A 19,670-nucleotide genomic window follows, 5' to 3' on the forward strand; every position below is an offset into this window, starting at 1 on the left:
TTTCGTATTGGGAACAGCAGTTGAACCGAAAACGTACACACTTTTGCTGTCGTGACGACGGGAGCGTGACCAGCCACCGGAGAATGCAATTATTTGTTTGTAAACATCGAAATCCAACTCGCGAAAGTGGTGGCTCACTGGTGAGATCGCCATCTCACACAGTGAAGTGAAATGAAACGAGAAGTGAGATTAATTCAAATTCCGGCCGAGAACCGAACTCACACGGAACGCGATGAAGTTTTTCCTTTGGTTATTAGAACAGGAACGAACAAACCATGCTTCCTTGGTAAACACATCCTTTGGACGAAATACTCTTGCTACCCCACGCCTACTTCTTCGAAGCAATGGTAATTATTTGACATTATTAGATAACAAACACATCGCAGCAGTCTGGTAGCCGAAGATGATGGTATTGCCTCGCTCAAGATTCTTCGTCCATACCTGCGATGGCGAAAGATTCTACTAAGAAATTTTCGCCCAACAGCGACTATCGTCTAGTCTTACAACGCCTAAAATCGGAATTTGAGCGAAGATACAACGAACCGAAGCCGGCGTGCGAGTCACAACCGACCGACTATGAATTTCTTCGTACGCTCGGAGCAGGAGCCTTTGGCACAGTGGTAAGCGAATGGCCATATGCTTGGCACTCTAAAACATAATACTCTGGTTACTTCCGTTGTAGAAACTGGTACGGCGGAGGGCGAGCGATAGTTTCTTTGCTATGAAGATTTTGACGAAAGAAAAAATCATTCGCCAAAAGCAACTGCAGCATACGATTAATGAGAAGCGAATTTTGCAAAGTGTCCGGTTCCCGTTTGTCGTGAGATTGGAGACATGCTTTAAAGACAACTCCTATATCTATCTCGTGATGCCGTTCGTAAATGGAGGCGAAATGTTCACGCTGTTGAGAGGCCGCGGAAGGTTCCCTCATGTACAGGCCGCCTTCTACGGAGCTCAGGTAGCATTGGCCTTGGAATATCTGCATTCCTGCGATCTGATCTATCGCGACTTGAAACCGGAAAATCTTCTACTGGATTACCGTGGGTATGTACGGATGACGGACTTCGGATTTTGCAAGGTATTACGGAAAGCGAATGCACACAGACCAGGACACAGTACCATTTCAGCCTTTGTCATTGTAGCTAGTGAAAGACAGAACGTGGACACTGTGCGGCACGCCGGAATATCTTGCTCCGGAGATTGTCCAGGCGAAAGGATATGGTAAAGGTGTCGATTGGTGGTCCTACGGGGTGTTGCTGTACGAAATGTCAGCCGGATACTCGCCATTCTACGCGCAAACCGGCAACACGATGGCTATGTTCGAACGAATCTGCAAGGGAAAGTACAAATTTCCGAATTACATTCCGTCGGATCTAAGCCACCTGATTCACCATCTACTGCAAAATGATCTCTCGCGAAGGTATGGAAATCTGCGCAATGGTACTGAAGACATCAAGCAACATCGGTGGTTCAAGTCGATTAACTGGTATGCTCTGCTGAACCGAGAACTGGTCGCACCGTATGTCCCCGAACTGGCAGGGCGGGGCGATGCTTCGCTGTTTGATAATTATGATGAAGCTGGCCTGAAGATTGCCAGCCGATGTGAATATGCGAAAGAATTTGCAAACTTTTAAATGGTTTATTCAGCCAACCGCAAAGATAATTATCTGGAATTTTGAATAAAATGAGAAATGAGAACCAAATCGAGCCAGTCGGGTGCGATCTACGACTAAAGTATGTTGCGCCATTGTATGGACAATGAATATTTTTGCTAGAATTGAGGAACTTTCAAACTAATCGCTCGTCCAAAGCGGGATGTAACACGCACGAGTCCATCGTCTGTTTGAGCCATGTTCCGTGTTCGTATTGCCGCTCGAGCGTCTTTCGGTTTACTGGCCATCTTCCGCAATCCAAAGGATGGCGAACTTGATTGGCTCAAGGGTTTCTTAATGCTGTCGTCGCGAGAAATGCGTCGGATTTGCACCGATTTGTTGCTCCGTCGCTGATGCTCTCGCAGCTTTTTGACCAATTGCGCAGGAATCGAATTTGAGTCGTCCAGGGTCGTTTGCTTCACATCTTCGCAGTATCGGTTCGGCGAATTTGGTGGGGCCACCGTCGCGCCGGTGTATCCCGCAGGAAACTCTGCCTCTTCGACGACATCGCTTTGAACGATATCAGGATGGCAATCGGTGACGTGAGTAGACTGTGAATCGAAGAGAAAACCGATTGGTGTTACATGGCCTACTCGGGAAGAGCAATACAACAAATTATTCTTACCACCTCTTGGTCGTACTGAAACGTATCGAAGCACACTGGACAAAATGGCACATGATGCATCTTCATATGTGTGATCATACTGAGCCGGGTGTGGATGTAATAATCACACTCGTCGCAGAAGAACTTTGGGCCGCGCTCTTGGTATGCCAGAGTAATTGCTGTTAGTTGCTTCATGAAGCTCTGTTGAACGGAAAAATATCCAATCAATCACATAGTATTCTTACTTCAGAAGTTTAATCGTCATTGGCACTGCATTATCTCACATAAGAACTATTTATGGTTCGATCCTTGTGGCAATAAGTTGATGTGGATAAATCATCACCATCATCGGAGTTTTCAAACCCCACGCCGCTGAATTCTGCTCCATTCTCAAGAAACATCACTTCGGATGGCATTGTGTCTCCGTGTCTACGAATGCTTTCACTCAATTACGCTTGAAGTTTCCTATCAAATTTAATACGCAACAGCACAAAACGAATATATCAACTCTTGCAGGTAGCTTAGGCCGCCAACTGATGCAAACGAATGTTTTTTTCGAAGAATGCATTTTATGTGTTAGTGAATTGAGTGAGCTTACCTTATAATGGCGCCATTTTCTAATGGCCGTACGCTACAGCTACAGTGTGGTTCAATTAGAAAACGAAGCACAGATTTTAAAAAAAAATTAAGGTAACTCTGAAAAATTATCAGATATTTGTATCGTTTATAATATTCATTTCGTTCACAAATTTCCGGTGTTCCAATGATCCAATAATAGAATACTCCCTTGCCACAACCGGTAAACTATTTTCTTTTACTCACTCGACGTGAGAAAATCACGACCTACAATCTCACTTCCCATCTGACATTTGCCGCTCGTTCTAGTGATGTGTCAAACGTCGAAACCGATTTTTGGTCCTTCGCCAGACGAAAACACTGCTAACCAAAGTGGCCGCGCTCCTCGCCAAGCAGTGCCGACGACGATGAAGTTGTGAAACAGTCGAACAGATCCTCGGGGCTCTGTTAAAAAAGTAGACGAGTAGAACTTACTGGAGCTGTGTCACAAGTGTATTCTGCTACTATCCGGCGGCACTAGGAAAGAACGGCACCATGAATCTACACGAGCCGGTTGATCCCAACAAGGTAATATTTCTCTTTTTTGTGATATTATCGCTAGTCTTGAGATGGGGTTCCAGATAAAGTATCAATTGACTATTCTTCTTTTATAGCCCTTCGATGAGCTGACACCGGAAGAAAAGATGAGGTATATACGCGTACAAGTGCCACTAGTAGTGACGTAGGGTGACGATAAATCGTTCAGCCAAAAATCTGCCTCCCTCCCAAAACATACTAGCGTTTATCGATCGCTATTATCGGCGGTGACCGTTTGTCGCTGTTCCCTGCCATATCGGTGGTACCGCATGACACAGGCCATAAATTATCCGAAGCGATGTAAAGTACTTCATTTTCAGCTTTTGTTTCGTTTCCATTTCTCTATTTTCACCAAATGGATACCGGTAAAGGTTGGAGCACATAAAGATGTTCGAGAAACACAAGGGACATGAATCGATGCATATGGAGATGGTTGTGATACTGCTGGTCACGCTGATTATCGCTCAAATTGTGCTTGTAGAATGGAAGAAACGACACTATAGATCTTATTCGGTGAGTTTTTGAATTAAAGTAATGCGGTCTTTTTCCAACGGATAGCTAGGCGATAATTGGATTATGTCGAGCTGCACATTCTCATTTCAGTTCCAATGTTCGATAGGTAAAAAATCACACATTTATTTATACTTTGTCGTCGATTTTCTTCGCTGTTTCAATAGATAATGACGTTACTGGCCCTGTGGATAATTCCGTTCGTGCTCAGCCTGCGCAGTCAGTACTGGAGGTTCATATTTTTCTGGCTCATCTTTAGCTGCATTACGGGCCTAGTGATGCGGAAGGCAGTACGCAAACCGATCTCTGGTACTACGCCACGCCTCGTCTACAAATGGTTTTACTTCATATACAAACTCACCTATGGTCTCGGCATTGTGGGCTACATCGTGATGATGTTTACGTTTTTCGGCGTAAACTTTATCTTCAACATACAGCCACACATCTGGATGGACTTTGGGCTGTTGTTGCTGTTCTATGGCCTCTACTATGGTGTTTTGGGGCGCGATATTTCCGAGATTTGTGCCGACAAAATGGCATGCCATATCGGGTACTATACACCGAAAGGTATTCCCACGAGGCACCTCGAGCGGAACGTGTGTGCCGTGTGCGGCAATCAGCTGATGACGGACGTGAACGAGGCGGGCGTAATCGAGAACACGTACAAACTGACCTGTGATCATGTGTTTCACGAGTTCTGCATCCGCGGCTGGTGCATCGTGGGGAAGAAGCAAACCTGTCCATACTGTAAGGAGAAAGTCGATCTAAAGAAGATGTTCTGCAATCCGTAAGTCGCCTTTTATGAAGGTACTGTTTGACCACGTCGTTAACCGAATGCCTTATTATCATTTCAGTTGGGAACGTCCTCACGTGCTCTACGGACAGTTACTGGACTGGATCCGGTGGCTGGTGGCTTGGCAACCGCTTATCCTGTTTATCGTACAAGGCATCAACTGGATGCTAGGGCTGGAATGAATTAAAATCACCCGTGGTGGCACGTAAATCGGGATTGACATTTCCTCTTAATTCTACGTCACGCTTAAATTTCATAGGAGAGTGATACTTGCTGCTGTGTTCTTTTTAGTCTGTGTTTAGTCCGCAAGACCAAAAAAGAATGGAAGAGTGTCAAGTGTAACGACAAGAGTATAGCAATTGCCATCGCTCATTTTTCTATCATTACAAATTCGGATAAATTCGTTGCGAGAGTTTATCGTTCACCTTCGCGAGTATGTGACTGCGCGTCCAATTAAGAACACCAAACTATTTTATTGTAAGGCTCATTTTATTATTTATCTTCGATACTTCGGGTGAAACGAGGTTTTCTTTGCCGCACGCGTGTGTAAATGTGGACAAGGTGTAATATGGATGTTCTTTTTCGTTCAACGATTAGAAGAAACTGGTTGTTCCATTATTTGTATCATTGCCAATTATTTTACGGTCTCTTTTCCTAGCAATGTATGCATACCCATGTGTGGCGGAACGCATGAAGCGTGTTTCATACCAAACCCACAGTAATAAAACGACTCGTGTAAGCCTCTCGTACGGTGGTTCATTTTGGTTCCATTCTCGCCCTTAATCAAAATAATCCTCAATATCGATGTTAGGATCCAGTAAGTCTTCTCCATATGATGATAGGTCTAGCTGGTTAAGTATCAAATTTTCGCACGTTTCTTCCAGTCCCGTTTCTCCGACGAGCAGCGCTCCCTGCAATCGTCCTTCGACCAGCACGAACTTGACGTACTCAAGGCCGGGTGTCATCCGGAGAAGCACCTCGTACTTATCGTTCAAACCTTGACCATTGTAGCACCCGAGAAGCACAACCTGATACCCAAACAAGGTCGTCACGTGGTTGAACATTTCGAAGCAAAAGTCTTGATAAATCTGCTCTCCATCACGTTTTGCCGCCATACTGCGGGCTGCCATTGCACCCATCTGCCTCGCTTGCGTCCAGAGGCGCATCTGAAACCAATGCGAAGCTCGATCCCAGCCGGCATAGCAAGCATCACCCGCCGCATAAACGTCTTCCACGGAGGTACCCATGTGCCAATCGACAAAGAGTCCACCATCGGGCCCAAGTTTGAACGATTGATCGCAGGGCCATCCGACGGCCGGAACGACACCAGTGGCGGATACAACGAAATCACACTCGATGACGTTGCTATCCGTCAGGTGCACTGCGAGTGGGAATTTTCCGTCAACGGGCAGCTCCTCGATTGATGCCACTTCCGCCGAATGATGAATTGAGACACTACCCTTTACATGACCTCCATGCTTTTTGATATCGAACGCGTGGTGCCAATCCGGTCCTAAGGCTGCTCCGCGTTTACTTGAATTCGTCCCATCATCGACATGTTCCGTGTAACGCATTCTCTTGTAGAGCGGCTTCTTTTCTTCGTCGGTGGATGGATTTTTGTGGCTCAGTCTTTCCTGAAAGAAGGTGGCCGCCCCGGAATCTACGAATGTGGAACTAATGTACGGGTCCTTGATCACCCAATGAATTTCTTCCATTCCCTCCATTTCGTACACTAGCTCCGAAGCAATGCCACCATTACCAACGACCACCAGCCGACTGGCGGTGCTGATCCGTTTCTGTAGCTCGGCCACCGATTCAGTATCCCGTATTCCGAGTACATGTTCGCTTCCGTGTGCCTTTTCGATAATATTCGGCCTAGCACCAGTACAGAGGCATAAGTAACGGTATTTTATCTGCTTTCCGTTCTCGGTTTTCACGAAGTGCTCCTTAGTAACAATCGATTCTAGACGATCTTGCAGTATTCCGATGTTGTTGGCAGCGAGATCGCTGGCATCACGCTCCTCTACATCGAATCGGGTGAGCAGCTTGCCAAGTGAAACCAAATTGGTGACCGCTTTCACGAGCGATGATTCAGTAATGAGAAGAATCCGATCGGAGGGGTTAGTTCGCAGGACGGCCAAGGTTTCGGCACATGTGACACCGGCGATTCCTCCACCGACGACAAGGAAGGTGCAAGCGAGTTCGTCGCACATATTGCTTGACAAATGGACGCAGCAGCAGCAAAGGGATTAATGTTGTTGTGATGATACGAAACCTCGTTTCACGTTCAGTTAAAGTTTGTAGCAAATGCTTCACTTATTTCCTAACACCACTAACTATGACGCTTTGTTGCGCACGGAACTTATTTAACCGATTTTCCTTCGTGCACCCCGTAGTATTCAGAATAATCGTATTCCCTGAACGGCACGTCGAAGGTCAACATCCCACGGTCCATCGCCCGTTCCACTGCCACCAGCAGCTGAAGGTGTTTCTTCTGGCACAGGCCCGTCACCCGGTAGCTCAGCACTTCACCCGTTTGAGGCGAGATAAACTGCTTCAACAGTTCGGTGTTGTTATGGTCGAGCACCAGATACTCGTCACGGCAGATCGGACAAGGATTGCCGGTGGAGATGCGGCCTTTTCTGACACACGTTTTGCGTGTTAACTTTGGAGGATACGCGCCTTTGTGGTTCCGCCGATACTGTTTCCACACCGGATCGTCCTGGTACGTTTGTCGGTATGCTTCGCTGGCCAAATATCGAATGCTCGTTTCCACCGGTATCACACGAGTACGGTCTTTTGGATCGTCCTCCACCGGCTGGCGGGTGGTGTCACTGTCTTGCAGTGTTTCTTCTTCCGCAGCACTATCATCCACCGGTTCTTTTTCGGTGTTGGCCGCCTGTAGGCCGTGTTTCGATACTGAAAACTGTCTCGCCGATCCTGTTCCGATTGCGAGCAGGCTATGACGGTAAATGGAAATAATTTCACCACCGATTAATCGAAACACTGACATTATGTTGACAAACCGATTGTGACGTAATTTCGATGACTCAAATAAGTTCCACGTAAGGTTTTCACCTGAAATCAAAGAGATAACCGTTTGCCTTTATTAAAATAAATTATGATGCGCATTACGCGACGCTTGCGTTAATTAAGTAGTATAAATAATTGAATCAAAGTTATGTTTCCTACCGGCTCACGCTGCAAAGTGTGAAGAGGAAACCTCAGACAAGATGACATTTGTTTGGCAGCCACCGAAGAAGATCCACAACACACAATGGAATACAATGAATAAGTCCAGCAAGCCAAAAATGCTGTACTTTTAAATCCAAGTAAACTTACCCTTTAATCCTCTGAGTAATTGAATGGATTATATTTTTAGCATGAGTTTCTTGCAATTTTATTGGAATAATAAATCAGGAAATCCATGCCGCAGCCACGTCGTTCTCAACGTACGCAACCGTGCGCGTTTGACAGGTTCAGTGTTTGCTTCCCGGCGCAGTAGTAATAGAGCAATCCGCCCTCCTCGTGAGAGAACAACAAATAAATGCTACCAGCGCAGCTTGGTACTAGCGGCCGCAAAATCGCACAGTGTGGTGGTCAGTTGTAAATTTTGTTAAAAAACGAACCACTTGGTCGCAATGCTTTCGGTGTCTCGCGCGGCAGTGGGCAGGTTACGAAATGCTTGCCCGTTCGCCAATGTACGCGCTCGCCAGAATCTTCTCGCCGGAGGTCAGCAAAGGGCTGATGTAACATTGCCGAATAACGGTGATCGATTTATCGATTTTTTGTCTCCGATCCGTAGGTTGCACTCCACCGGTCATTGAACGACGATGGATTTCACGTAAGGTAAATAGCAAGAGAAAGATCGAAACTTACCGTGATCCGGACGAACCGTGTCCGTGTGGCGATGAAACAGCGGAGCTATCGAATGATTCTGGCACGCTTTGCCCAGAAAAGCGATTACCGATGATGGGCGAGTTGATACAATTTCCGAACGATCCCAGTCCTTACCCGTCTCCACCGAAGCGCTACGTTCCCACAAACAACTTCTTTAAGGTTTTAAACGGTGTTTTTTGGGAATATAGCTGATTTTCGGGCCAATCCAATAACGTTCTAAACCTTCACAGCCGAAATCCGTTCCACTTGCTCCCATCGACCCCGTGGTCCTTTCGTGTGAAAAGTGCGATAATGAAAGATTTGTAGACGCAGAGGTTCTGTTTTAAAACTAGTTTTCATCAGACAAGTGTTTTGTGTCCATATTTGACTTATTTCTTTATTTTTTCCTCTATTCTAGGAATCGGCACAAAAAGTAGCACCAACAGCTGGCGGGGGCCCATCATGTCCACCACCGCCACCCCCGACACAATCTTATACTGGCTACTTGCTGGGAGCGATCGCCCTGGCTGCTGGCGGCCTCGGTCTTGCCTACTATAACGGTCTTTTTGATGCCCCTACCGTGAATGATACTCGGGAAGGTCCTCCGACTCGAAAAAAGCAACCGTATCCTGCCTCTTCCAAGGATTTACCTCCCCACGTCCCATATTTGCTGATCGGTGGCGGAACAGCCAGTATTGCCGCGTTCCGTGCGATTCGCGTGTACGACCCCAAGGCAAAAGTGCTGATGGTGACGAACGAGCTCGAAATGCCCTACATGCGGCCACCACTTTCGAAGGAACTGTGGTTCAATCCGGTTGACGAGCCCCTCAAGTTTCGACAATGGAACGGTGGCGAACGAAGCATCTACTACGAACCCACTGATTACTATATCGATCCGAATAAGCTCGGAGATGCGCCAAATGGTGGCATAGCGGTAGCGCGGGGCTACGAGGTGCAACGTCTGGACGTGGTCAACCGCAAAGCAATTCTGACTGACGGTACCACGATCGGATACGACAAGTGTCTCATAGCGACTGGTGCCCGCCCGAAAAATTTACCCATTTTTGAATCCGCTCCACTAGCGGTTCGCGAGCGTGTGACACTGTTCAAAAGTGTACACGATTTCGAGCAGCTAACGGAGAGGCTGTCCGAGGGAAGTCAAGTGGCCATAATTGGTGGCGGATTTTTAGGTAGCGAGCTTGCTTGCGCGCTATCAAAAGCAGAGCAAACGCGCAAGAAGAATGTAGAGGTTTACCAACTGTTCCACGAGGTAGGCAATATGGCCAAGATTCTGCCCGAGTATTTGAGTAGTTGGACGACGGAACGATTGCGCGAAGAGGGTGTGAAGGTTTGGCCCAAAACCCAAGTCAAGGCGGTCGAGATGCAGGGTCGGAAGGTCAAGCTGACGCTCGTCGACGATAGTGTGCTACTTGTAGACCAAGTGATCGTAGCGGTCGGTTCGGAACCGAACACGGATCTAGCGAAAACTTCCGGCCTTGAGGTAGACTCGAAAAATGGTGGCTTCCTAGTTGATGCAGAACTTCGGGCACGTTCCAACGTGTATGTAGCGGGTGATGCTGCATGTTTCTACGACACAAAGTTTGGCCGTCGGCGCGTGGAACATCATGATCATGCGGTCGTTTCGGGACGGTTGGCGGGTGAAAATATGGTCGGGCAAAGTAAGTCACTATCGGTCACACTAAAAATATCGGATCGTGTGATATTGAGTTCATTTTTCACTCCTATAAATTACAGACAATCCTTACACACACCAGAGCATGTTTTGGTCCGACCTTGGTCGTCGTATTAGCTACGAGGCAATCGGATTGATCGACTCGTCCCTTCCGACGGTGGCCGTGTTCGCAAAACAGTCTGCGGCTGAACTAGCCCGTTCCGTCGCCGAGGCAAGTGGTGATTCGGATAAACTTCAAGCAGCAAATGCAGTCGGTGGGGCGGAAGTTACCAAAAAGGAGGCTGATGATAGTTCGAAGCCTTCCGAGCCGGAATCAGAAAACTTTGATAAAGGAGTCATATTTTATCTGCGCGATAAAAAGGTCGTCGGGTTGGTGTTATGGAATGTGTTTAACAGAATGGGAACGGCTAGGAAAATTCTTGATCAACACACGGAGTACGACGATTTGAACGAAGTGGCGAAGCTGTTTAACCTTCACGAACGACCGGTAGACAGCCAAGATATCGAGGAGACAAATTAGCGGTGAGACAAAAGTTAGCATTTGCGAGAGCGTGATGAAAGGATAAAATACAAATTTCCCGTGGCATCGTAGTGGAGCTGTTCTAAAACCGGTACAATAAATAAGCCTGTAAAAGCACTCTACAACTGTAAGTCCAATTTATTGTGGAAAAAATAAAATGAAAGAGCTTCAGGCAGTTGGCCGCCATGGCTACTTGATCTTCGCTTCTGCGCCGACATATTTGATTTCATCGAATGCCTTTCGGGCGCGCTTCAGCTCCTCATTCATCGTTAGTAAATCCTTGACGCGCGCATATTTCCGGGAGTTCTTGCGCACCAAGAATACGATGTCTTCTACCTGAACTCGGCCCGTTCGGCCTATTTCCATTGCACGATGCGTCATTTCGGTGATGAACTCGACCACTAAGTCCTCCAGAAGGTCGACGCTTTCCGTGTAAGGATTCTGGTCGTCACCGAATCCGTACATCATGCAGCGCAACTCCTTGCTGAACAAACGTTTTCGCCCGGAGGAAGTTTCGATCTGTACCTCGCCAAGATCGTCATCTTCGAACTATATTATCGTAAACAATCGTATTAATTGTAATGTTTGGCACCCGTATAGTTTGCTTCCGTTCGCTTACCTCTGCTTGATCAAATCCTTCTTCTGGTTGAGGAGCGGCCATTCTTTCCAAAAGCCAAAAATCCAAATCGAACACAATCTCAGCGATTAAAACATATATTTATTAACTTATTTTCTTCTGGTGTAGCTTTCTGCGAAGAAGGACTTGGAATGCTGAGCGACGCAGGTTTTGTGTTTATGTTTTCATATGACAGCCGTCCGTCCAACGGGGGAAAAGGCTGCGTACGTCTGAAATATCAGCCACGGCTGCGTAGTGTTCCCTCTTCTTCTAATCTTCCATCGGTTCCATCGTCTGCAAAGAAAAACCAAAAAACCGGTAGATAAATAAATACAGAATTAACCATTAACCATGCGGGAAACAAGCAAAAGACGTATGCCAACTATCAAAACATGAACGAAATTACTACTACGGAATTTGCACATCACAATACTGGGTATTGGACGAATGAGACATAAACACTAAAGTGGTGGGCCCGGCAATCTGAGGACAAAACATTGTTCCTGTTCGCCCGTACAACATGAAGCATGCAGAAAATAAGTACTCCTCGAACCACTCCCACCTAAGGTACTTGCGTTGGGCTATGTTTACGGAGGAAATCGACAGAAAAAAGGCCAACTGACGTCCACTAACCGTAGCACTCATAACGAACCCCCATGCAATTCAATCGATCACGATCACCGTATCATCGATTTCTATAACGGATGCGTCTGCCGATTCATAAGCATAACATTCAAGACTGTGGCGTGATTCCGTTGCTGCGTTGAATGGTTTCTCTTCCACGTAAACAGTGCTTCGCTCACAGTAACTGTCCTGATCGTCCTCCGAATGCGTCAACGAACCAGACAATCTGGTATCAGTTACTGACCGTTCTTCAGGCTCTTCATCTTCCTTGCATTCGTCTTTCGTGATACCTGAGGTTCTTTTGGTGGAGGACAGTTTGGACGCCTCTAGGAAATCGGCAGAAAAACTTACGTTTGTGCTGTGGCAAGCGGTAAGCTCGTGTCGGAACGTATCTTCCGCACCATACTCATCGCCCGACTCCTCGTCGTCTTCGATGAAGCACGAACTGTTGAAAAGACTGCTGCAGCCCTTGCGGATGGCAAAATTTCCCTTCGCATTACCGCGAAATTCGCAGTGACCCTCGAAGCTAAACTCCTCCCGGCCGACGGTGTTGTAGTCTTCGTAGATCTGCGACGAATTAGATACTCGTGATATTTTACTTTTGAGTGTTTCCCCAGCTTCTTCATCCTCGTTGAAATCCTCCAACAGCACGCCATACTGGCGGCTGTCGCAAACCGTCGCAGATTTAAACAGAACCTTGGTTTGATCAAGGATCTCCACGCCGGTACCGCAGTTCTGAATGATAGAGTTAACCAAGCTAATCGAGCAATCGTGGTTACTGTAGATTCCGGTGGAGAAATTCTTAATGATGCAATTTTCCAACGTTATGCTGCAGCTGCCGAATATAAGAATTCCCTGTTTGGTGCTCGAAGTAGGAGGATCGCCCGCAAAACTGCAGTTGCGAAATACAACGTTTCCTTTCTTCACCATCACTCCGGTGCGGACATTGAGACAATCGAAATGAATGTTCTCCAGCGTAAAGTCTCCGTCGATCGTCAACAGCACGCTGTCGCCGTCCTTCGATACCACCACGGCATTCGTCTTCAAGGCCTGCTCGCTGTCGTTGATAAACGATGCTGTTCCTACGCCCCGGATGGAGCCACCGCTGTTAAGATATTGCAAAAATCGTATGTCCTGCTGCGATCCGGGCGGCAAGTAAACATCACTGTTTGGCGGGCAATGATCGAGTGCGTGTTGCAGTGAATCGCACATCTTCACCTCTACCTTCGGATCGATCATGGCCTTCGTTTGCTCCAGATACGCCAGTTGTTGGTCGATCGTTCCCACCTGCGTCACGACGTACGCTTTCGGTGATTGTCCCGTTCCGCACGAAAAGCGCACCTTCTCATAGACGGCCCGCATGACGGGGTTCTGTAGGATCTCGATCTCATTCCGGATGTTGTTTAGGCGCAGGTTCAGCTTCAACAACTCACAAGACCGTTCGTTCTTCAGTAGCGACGTTTCATTATCGTCCTCCTCGTCATCATCCGCTTCCAGTTCCGCTTCTTCGCACAGCTTTAGCTTCTTTTCGATGTAGCGGGCATCGGCGAGCAGGGCGATAGCGTGCGACGACAGTCTCCAGGACATGGTTTTGTTTTTCAGATCATGACAGAAACGAATTCTCGTCTCAAGGTTTTTCTTGAGCCAGTTGCTGTCATCCTCAGCAACGCCGTCCCACGGCATCCACAAATGTTGGTAGAAGAACCGCAGCTTGTCGATGCAGTCGGCCGTCGTGTCCACATTGAGTGCGGGGTTGTTTTGTTCGCGCAGCGGGTACAGCTCTTCCAGATTCACAACTAACTTCTCCGGCAAATGCACGTCGTCATCCTGAATCGCTTCGACAATGAAGCTGGCCTTTAGCTCATCGAATAGCACCTGATCGACGGTCCCGAGTACAACGAGCGGGAATTTGACCGATAATCTCTCGCACACCGCTCGGGAAGCTTGCCAGAGCGCTTGCCAGCCCGTTGATTCGATCACGACTTCGACAAAGTTTATCCATTCCGAGCGGATCGCTGAGGCAGGTATGTCGCAACCACCACCGTTGAGCACGTTTTCCGTCTCCAGCATCCGAGTGAGAAAAGTTTTCTTAAATTCGTACACCTCCATTGTATCACACACAGCGTAGGCTTCACAGAAATCGCGTCGTTTGCGCATAAAATGGAACGTTGCTGATCGTTGTTGAACTGTATTTTGAACATACTGCTGCTCGGCCGCGGTTATAATCGTTCGTTCGATTCTCTCACAGTCGCAGTTACACAGAGCAACCGTGAACCGATATGTGAACCAGAGAGCGTAAACACCTACGTTAGAGCTTCGAGCCGACGAATGCACTGACTTCACTTTAAATTTCTTGTTATGTAAACGAAACATGCTAGAAATTATATTGATTCCGAATTATTCCCATAATTCATAGCAAACAACAATACGCTAGATATCTTGGGACTTCAACAAAACCGCATGACCCGTTCGTTTGGTTTTGAATATTGAGCCGCCGGAGCCGCTGGTGTCGTGGCATTTTGCCGCCCGAACTTTGACAACCCGGACTGTCCAGCGGCTCGTTCCCCGGAATCGATGGTTCCTCACTCTTTCTCTATCTCTCGCTCAGTCACTATCGGAATTTTGCAGTGTGTAGGTGAATGTGGATCGCACCTCTTCAGGTGCAGAGTATCGATAGTGCGAATCGTGGTGCGGATTTCAATTTAATTATAATCGCCTTCCCAAATCCTGCAGATGTCCTGCGTTGTTGCACAAATAAGGCCATCGGATTCTAGTCTCTCGACGTCCTGATTAGCATCAACGCCGGTGAACGGTGTTCGTGGTGGTCTCCGTCATCATACCATTGGGTTTGGCTGGATCTCTTGGCTAATTGTTCCGCTTGGAGCGCAACGGCACGCTGGACCTGATTTTAATAATACATACAAACACGGAATAGAATGCCGTAAAAAATCAATTATCAATCGTTGCGAGCAGTTAGTGTTGCGGAGAATCCATTGTGGAGTGAAAATCGGGCTACTTCTGCGACGTTTTTACGAACAATTGGCCCCTGTTGTGTTCCTGACAAATTACGTCGTTCAACGGAAAGATGATTTGACGCCGTGTTTTCGGTAAATCTAATTATCAGCTTCAAAAGGCTCGTTAGTGATGCACGGCGACAACGATGGCCACTTTTCTTCTTCTCTCTCGAACCGTGGAAAAGATGGGAGCACATCCTGGAGATTGCGGGGTAATTTGCCAAAGCAATAGTTTCCCGTGTTCCTCCAAAACGCAGTAACAGGCACATCGTTAAAAAACGGCGAAATGCCGGGAGACCAGCACACCCGTAGACGGACATAGAGAGAGAGAGAGAGAGAGGGAGAGGGAATGCGAGTGTATGCGTGATATGTGTGAAGCAAGGAGAAAGAATGTTGGTTGCTAAAAAAATGTTGGCGAACAACAGGAACTTCCCAAAATAAAGGCACAGCGCGACCGGAAAGTAAGCAGCTCCGCGAGGAAGAAGAAATGATCGTAACGCATCGCGCATTTTACGATTCGTTCCTTCTCAGCGCGCCAGCCACGGTTCTGTTGTTCGCGGTTTCGCTCACCCGTTCGTTCACTCGTCGCGGCTGCGGTCTCACATACTCTCGTCCGTCCCGTGTGTCATCCTTCGGCGCAACACGCGCATCACGCTGGCTGGCCAGGGCTGGGTCGCTGCGATGACACGTGAGAGAGCGAGCCACCGGACGCTGAAAGCGGGGCCAGCGAACGTGCGAGTGAACAGGTCGGTAGGCGGTTGCGTGCGTCCGCGCATCCCACCCTCTCCCGCGGCGCGTCACCGCGGGCCAGCGGGAAACGCCAACACGAACACACGTGGATCTGGTGCTATCATCAGCAGCAATCGCGGCCCACCTTTCGCGTGAGTGTTTACCTGTGATTCTCGTGTGGCCGTCGAGGTCACGGTGTGTAAGTTTTGACTCGTCCGTCGCCCACCGACCGCTCGTTATCGGAACGGAACATCGGAAAGGCAGCCAGATACGCGCGTTGACCCTTTTAGGTCAACGGTTACTATGACTCAAATTGTGCATCGAATGACAACCGTCTGTTTTGGTTTTGTCTGTTGAAACGAGCTGCGACCACGCGCTCCGGCCGGAAATGGCAACCATCAGCAAACCGGAGAATCCTTTTCCAGTTGGCTTCACACATCTCACTCAGCGCGAGATTGGTCTCGCTGCAGCCTAAATGCGTCGTAGCGCCGTTAAAGGCGAAGCTAAAGCGTTCCTCATCAACCCCGGCGAGTGGTGTTGTGTCGTTCCGTATTTTTTATTTTTCATTATTTTCACCAGCATTTTCACAGCAAGCGGGGTGAGGTATTGGAAGCCACTAAGGCGGAAGAGAAAAAGGTCGAATTGAAGTGAATGAAAATTTTGTGCGGTGCACTAGAGTGTGAATCCAGTTTTCACTAACATAAAGTGGTGACGAAAGTAGTGAATGGAAGTAGTTGTGACCGGAAGGCTGTTGAAAGTTTCGTTTTGTTAAGCTGTGCGGTGCTGTGGCATTCAACACAGTACGTTTAGTGAGTGCCGAAGTTGGGTTAAATGGTGTTTCCAACTTGCGACATCATTTGTAAAAGTTCAAGTTTGTCGTAAGCCATCGGATAAGGAATCACAAATCGATTGTGGAGCAAGCTTTGGGAGTACAAAAGATACAGGTAAGCGAAAAGTGTCCGCAGGGAGAGCTATTTCAAAAATGAAAACAAACGCAGGATGTCGGATGAGCCTCGATGTAATATGGAGCTCTCTTTCCCTCTTGGCCTTGAGCCTTTTTCCATCGTGATAGGATGCACGAGGCACACGGGCGGGCGGTAACCTTGAACTTGCGCCGATCCCGCAACACCAAGCGTTTACCAGCCATTTTCATTCGCACTCTCTGCCATGCATCAACCTGATTGGATATGGATTAATGAAAGGAAGCTACCCGGTGGAATTGCTTGGGTCTTTTATTCCTGTCACGTTGTTATGGATATATCGATCGTCAATGGTCAATTCGTGAGGAGCGATTTCGAGTCTAGCACGATGATTTAATTTAAAAGAGGCTCACGAAGGACTAGCTAATGATGTAAATACAAATTACATAAACACCGGGTTTTCGCAAGCCGTATAGCTTACGTTCTCTTCACGCAAATGATAATTTTGAATCAATAGGGAAAGAGAAAAGTTTTCTGCTGATCTGTGAAATTTTTAACGAATATTATATCTTCTGATAAGAAACGAAAATACCAAAATCTGGACGGCACGCATGATTAACCGAATACTAATTTCGGAAGAAATCATTAAAGACGTTTCGCGATCGATCAAGCGATCAAACAATGTGTGACCTGAACCCATCTCCGCAGATTCACCATGCTATAAATCGGCGAAAATGGACCCTTATTCTGGCACAACGTAAGCTCAAGAAGAAGCACGTTGAGAAGTATCGTGGTTTTTGGATCGTGTGCCTCAATGACTCATGTACTATGTTGATGATCATTACTATGGATACTAAATTAAGAGAAAGAACGGCACATGTTTCCGTCTAAACGGTTTCCATTCATTCTCCGTTATGGCACAGCCAGAAGTGGCTTTTGGGGAAAACACATGGTTGGCCTGAAAAATGCTTTATCAGTTGTGAATGTGAATCCAATCTCAGCTGTAAATGAATTATAAAGGTTGGAGACAACTTATCGGATTTCATTCCGGTTTGCATACAGTGAGAAAATACAAATCGTTTGATTGCTATGTATCAGCAATGGTTTACTGGGTTTATTTGTTTATCACCAATTTCGCCTATAATTTTTGTGGCCGCCTTCTGACGTTGCTCGCACAATGTTCATCGATAGTCTCGAAAAGATTGATTGGTCTTTGAGGAAAACGTCAAAACAACGACCGATTGGCTGGAACTCGAGGGAGGCGCAGAACGTGGCGGGGGTAGCTTGCTATGTAACAATAACAATGGCCGTCAAGTGGAAGTCGGCCCATTTCTTTTTCAAGCGGTAGAAGGGTGAGCTTCACGACTACGGCTTTATCAGCATGTGTCCGTGTTTGCGCGCGCTCGTTCATCTTCCGACGACGCTGATGCCCACCGAAGAACTTCGATCGGGCTGGAATGCTGTGGGCCACTTCACGGATCAGCCAAGAAGAAAACGATGTGCGACCGGCCGCGGTGCAAGCAAGATGGCACGTTAGTTAAAGAGCACGCAGCGCGCGAGTCTTGGAAGTTTAGGAAAACTAACGGGAATGTAGCTTTTTGGCGGCACGATCATCGGAGGGCTGAAACGGTGGGCGAGAAGAAGGTTCTCGAAGCTTCTTGGTATTCGCAGCATCTTCCCAGTTTGCCTTTGAATTGTGATTCGTGGAAGTAGCCATAGAATTACATTCTGATCGACGGTGCTTTGTGGAAGACCACTCTATCGATCGCATCCGATCTTGTAACAAGCTCCTTCGAATGCCGCTATAAAAATATTCTTCACGTGAAATACAGGTGCCAACAAAGATCATATTTTTGGTAGAAGAAAGATGAATATAAATTTGTAGAGTTTGTTACAGGTGCTTGAGGGGTAAGTTGCTGGGAACGGTCAGTGATAACTTTTCCTTCACTCGTCGGTGTGAGCTTGGCGATAATGCAACGTGCAAACACGGTTCGCAGATACGGCGGATGGCTGACTGGCAAGTGGACAGATGATGGATGAACCGTGTAATATGAGGGCTCCGCGTGATGGTGTGTAAAGAGCGACTTGAAACGATCACGGGTTGCGCCAAACAGAACATGTGAAACAAATGGCGCACAACGGCCAGCAATATATCTGTGAGGGTTTGCGCACAACACTGCTTCTGATTTATTGGCATTGATCGTAAAAAACGGCTTAAAATGGGTAACGTGGGTAAAATAGGTTTCGAAGAGGACCGGCAGCATCCCCTGGCGGATGGCGGATGCTGTCAATCTGCGGCTGTGAGCCTGCCTTCAATGTGTTGATTATCGGCTCACTTAGCGATCGTTTCGTAACCCGTACTCGTGTGCTCACTTGGCTACGTCAAGCTGATCTCATCCTCACATAAACACCTGAGCTTAGCACACGTCACATGCGCGCCTCCATTCTAAATGCTCATCTCCGTGCGGGGCACCTTTGAATGCTGAACTCCCTTCGAAGATTGATCAGCTAATGCTAATTTCGTCGGTACGTACCCCTCTCGTGGCGGCTTCGTGGCGGCGTTAGTGGCTTTCGATCGACAAGCTGGGCGTCGTCGAAATGAGAATAAATGAATGGCGGAGATGGAAAGATCGAACCGCGAGAACCATCAGTTCGAAGGCGGAAGGTTAATGTCCAGCCAGGAATGTCCAATCATTCATTTCGAGTCGGACAGGGGAGATTTGGTGGCAGTTTTTGGGACCCTCGCGGCGGCCACACGTTTTCCTTCTCGCGAGAATTAAGGAGAGAGATAATGGGGGGGGGGCGCGTACGAGAGACGCTCCACGGGGAGGTACGCTAGTATTTGTGAATGGCCAGTCCTCGCCAGGGGTCCCGTGGCGGCATTCCAGCTTCACGGTGTTTGAATCGGTTTCCAATCATACTACGGCTCGAACCGGTTATCACGCCCCGCCGATCCGGGCACGA

The 19,670-nt window shown here is 47.6% G+C and overlaps 9 protein-coding genes across 11 annotated transcripts in view; 4 read left to right on the forward strand and 5 right to left on the reverse strand.

Moving 5' to 3' along the window:
* Positions 1 to 446: 446 nt before the first annotated feature.
* On the forward strand, positions 447 to 1,646 carry LOC131208107 (cAMP-dependent protein kinase catalytic subunit beta-like). The gene is made up of 3 exons (XM_058200755.1): positions 447 to 620; positions 683 to 1,078; positions 1,143 to 1,646. Exons 1-3 carry the CDS (start codon positions 447 to 449, stop codon positions 1,632 to 1,634), a joined length of 1,062 nt encoding a protein of 353 aa, XP_058056738.1. The 3' UTR covers positions 1,635 to 1,646.
* Positions 1,627 to 2,877, reverse strand: LOC131209843 (uncharacterized). The gene is made up of 4 exons (XM_058202987.1): positions 2,855 to 2,877; positions 2,541 to 2,721; positions 2,278 to 2,457; positions 1,627 to 2,203 (listed from the first exon to the last, which is right to left on the reverse strand). Exons 2-4 carry the CDS (start codon positions 2,670 to 2,672, stop codon positions 1,772 to 1,774), a joined length of 744 nt encoding a protein of 247 aa, XP_058058970.1. The 5' UTR covers positions 2,673 to 2,721; positions 2,855 to 2,877; the 3' UTR covers positions 1,627 to 1,771.
* Positions 2,878 to 3,184: 307 nt separating this feature from the next.
* Positions 3,185 to 5,477, forward strand: LOC131212045 (E3 ubiquitin ligase Rnf121). Its single transcript, XM_058205768.1, has 5 exons — positions 3,185 to 3,399; positions 3,486 to 3,520; positions 3,780 to 3,921; positions 4,086 to 4,705; positions 4,773 to 5,477. Exons 1-5 carry the CDS (start codon positions 3,367 to 3,369, stop codon positions 4,891 to 4,893), a joined length of 951 nt encoding a protein of 316 aa, XP_058061751.1. The 5' UTR covers positions 3,185 to 3,366; the 3' UTR covers positions 4,894 to 5,477.
* On the reverse strand, positions 5,193 to 7,062 carry LOC131212044 (pyridine nucleotide-disulfide oxidoreductase domain-containing protein 1). Its single transcript, XM_058205767.1, has one exon. The coding sequence runs from the start codon at positions 6,922 to 6,924 to the stop codon at positions 5,491 to 5,493; it is 1,434 nt and encodes a 477-aa protein (XP_058061750.1). The 5' UTR covers positions 6,925 to 7,062; the 3' UTR covers positions 5,193 to 5,490.
* LOC131212046 (small ribosomal subunit protein mS40) lies at positions 6,934 to 7,784 on the reverse strand. Its single transcript, XM_058205769.1, has one exon. The coding sequence runs from the start codon at positions 7,722 to 7,724 to the stop codon at positions 7,074 to 7,076; it is 651 nt and encodes a 216-aa protein (XP_058061752.1). The 5' UTR covers positions 7,725 to 7,784; the 3' UTR covers positions 6,934 to 7,073.
* Positions 7,785 to 8,237: 453 nt separating this feature from the next.
* On the forward strand, positions 8,238 to 10,936 carry LOC131212115 (apoptosis-inducing factor 1, mitochondrial). Its single transcript, XM_058205862.1, has 4 exons — positions 8,238 to 8,443; positions 8,517 to 8,560; positions 9,009 to 10,269; positions 10,346 to 10,936. The coding sequence occupies exons 1-4, from the start codon at positions 8,353 to 8,355 to the stop codon at positions 10,801 to 10,803; spliced, it is 1,854 nt and encodes a 617-aa protein (XP_058061845.1). The 5' UTR covers positions 8,238 to 8,352; the 3' UTR covers positions 10,804 to 10,936.
* A 56-nt stretch (positions 10,937 to 10,992) lies between these two features.
* Positions 10,993 to 11,464, reverse strand: LOC131208108 (transcription initiation factor TFIID subunit 13). The gene is made up of 2 exons (XM_058200756.1): positions 11,423 to 11,464; positions 10,993 to 11,352 (listed from the first exon to the last, which is right to left on the reverse strand). Exons 1-2 carry the CDS (start codon positions 11,462 to 11,464, stop codon positions 10,993 to 10,995), a joined length of 402 nt encoding a protein of 133 aa, XP_058056739.1.
* Positions 11,465 to 11,513: 49 nt separating this feature from the next.
* On the reverse strand, positions 11,514 to 14,152 carry LOC131212117 (protein nessun dorma). The gene is made up of 2 exons (XM_058205864.1): positions 12,395 to 14,152; positions 11,514 to 11,713 (listed from the first exon to the last, which is right to left on the reverse strand). The coding sequence occupies exons 1-2, from the start codon at positions 14,150 to 14,152 to the stop codon at positions 11,690 to 11,692; spliced, it is 1,782 nt and encodes a 593-aa protein (XP_058061847.1). The 3' UTR covers positions 11,514 to 11,689.
* Positions 14,153 to 14,667: 515 nt separating this feature from the next.
* The window catches only part of LOC131212472 (protein kinase C and casein kinase substrate in neurons protein 1), a 29,563-nt gene continuing 24,560 nt past the window's right edge, over positions 14,668 to 19,670 (forward strand). For 2 of the 3 annotated variants that reach the window (XM_058206349.1, XM_058206351.1), the window contains exons 1-2: positions 14,668 to 14,731; positions 16,366 to 16,730. The gene's annotated coding sequence lies outside the window, so the exon portion shown is untranslated. The remainder of the gene's footprint in view (positions 14,732 to 16,365; positions 16,731 to 19,670) is intronic. The other variant, XM_058206350.1, reaches the window with a different exon arrangement.

This window comes from Anopheles bellator, chromosome 2, assembly GCF_943735745.2.
Source record: "Anopheles bellator chromosome 2, idAnoBellAS_SP24_06.2, whole genome shotgun sequence".
In the NCBI taxonomy this organism is placed as follows: Eukaryota; Metazoa; Arthropoda; class Insecta; order Diptera; family Culicidae; genus Anopheles; species Anopheles bellator.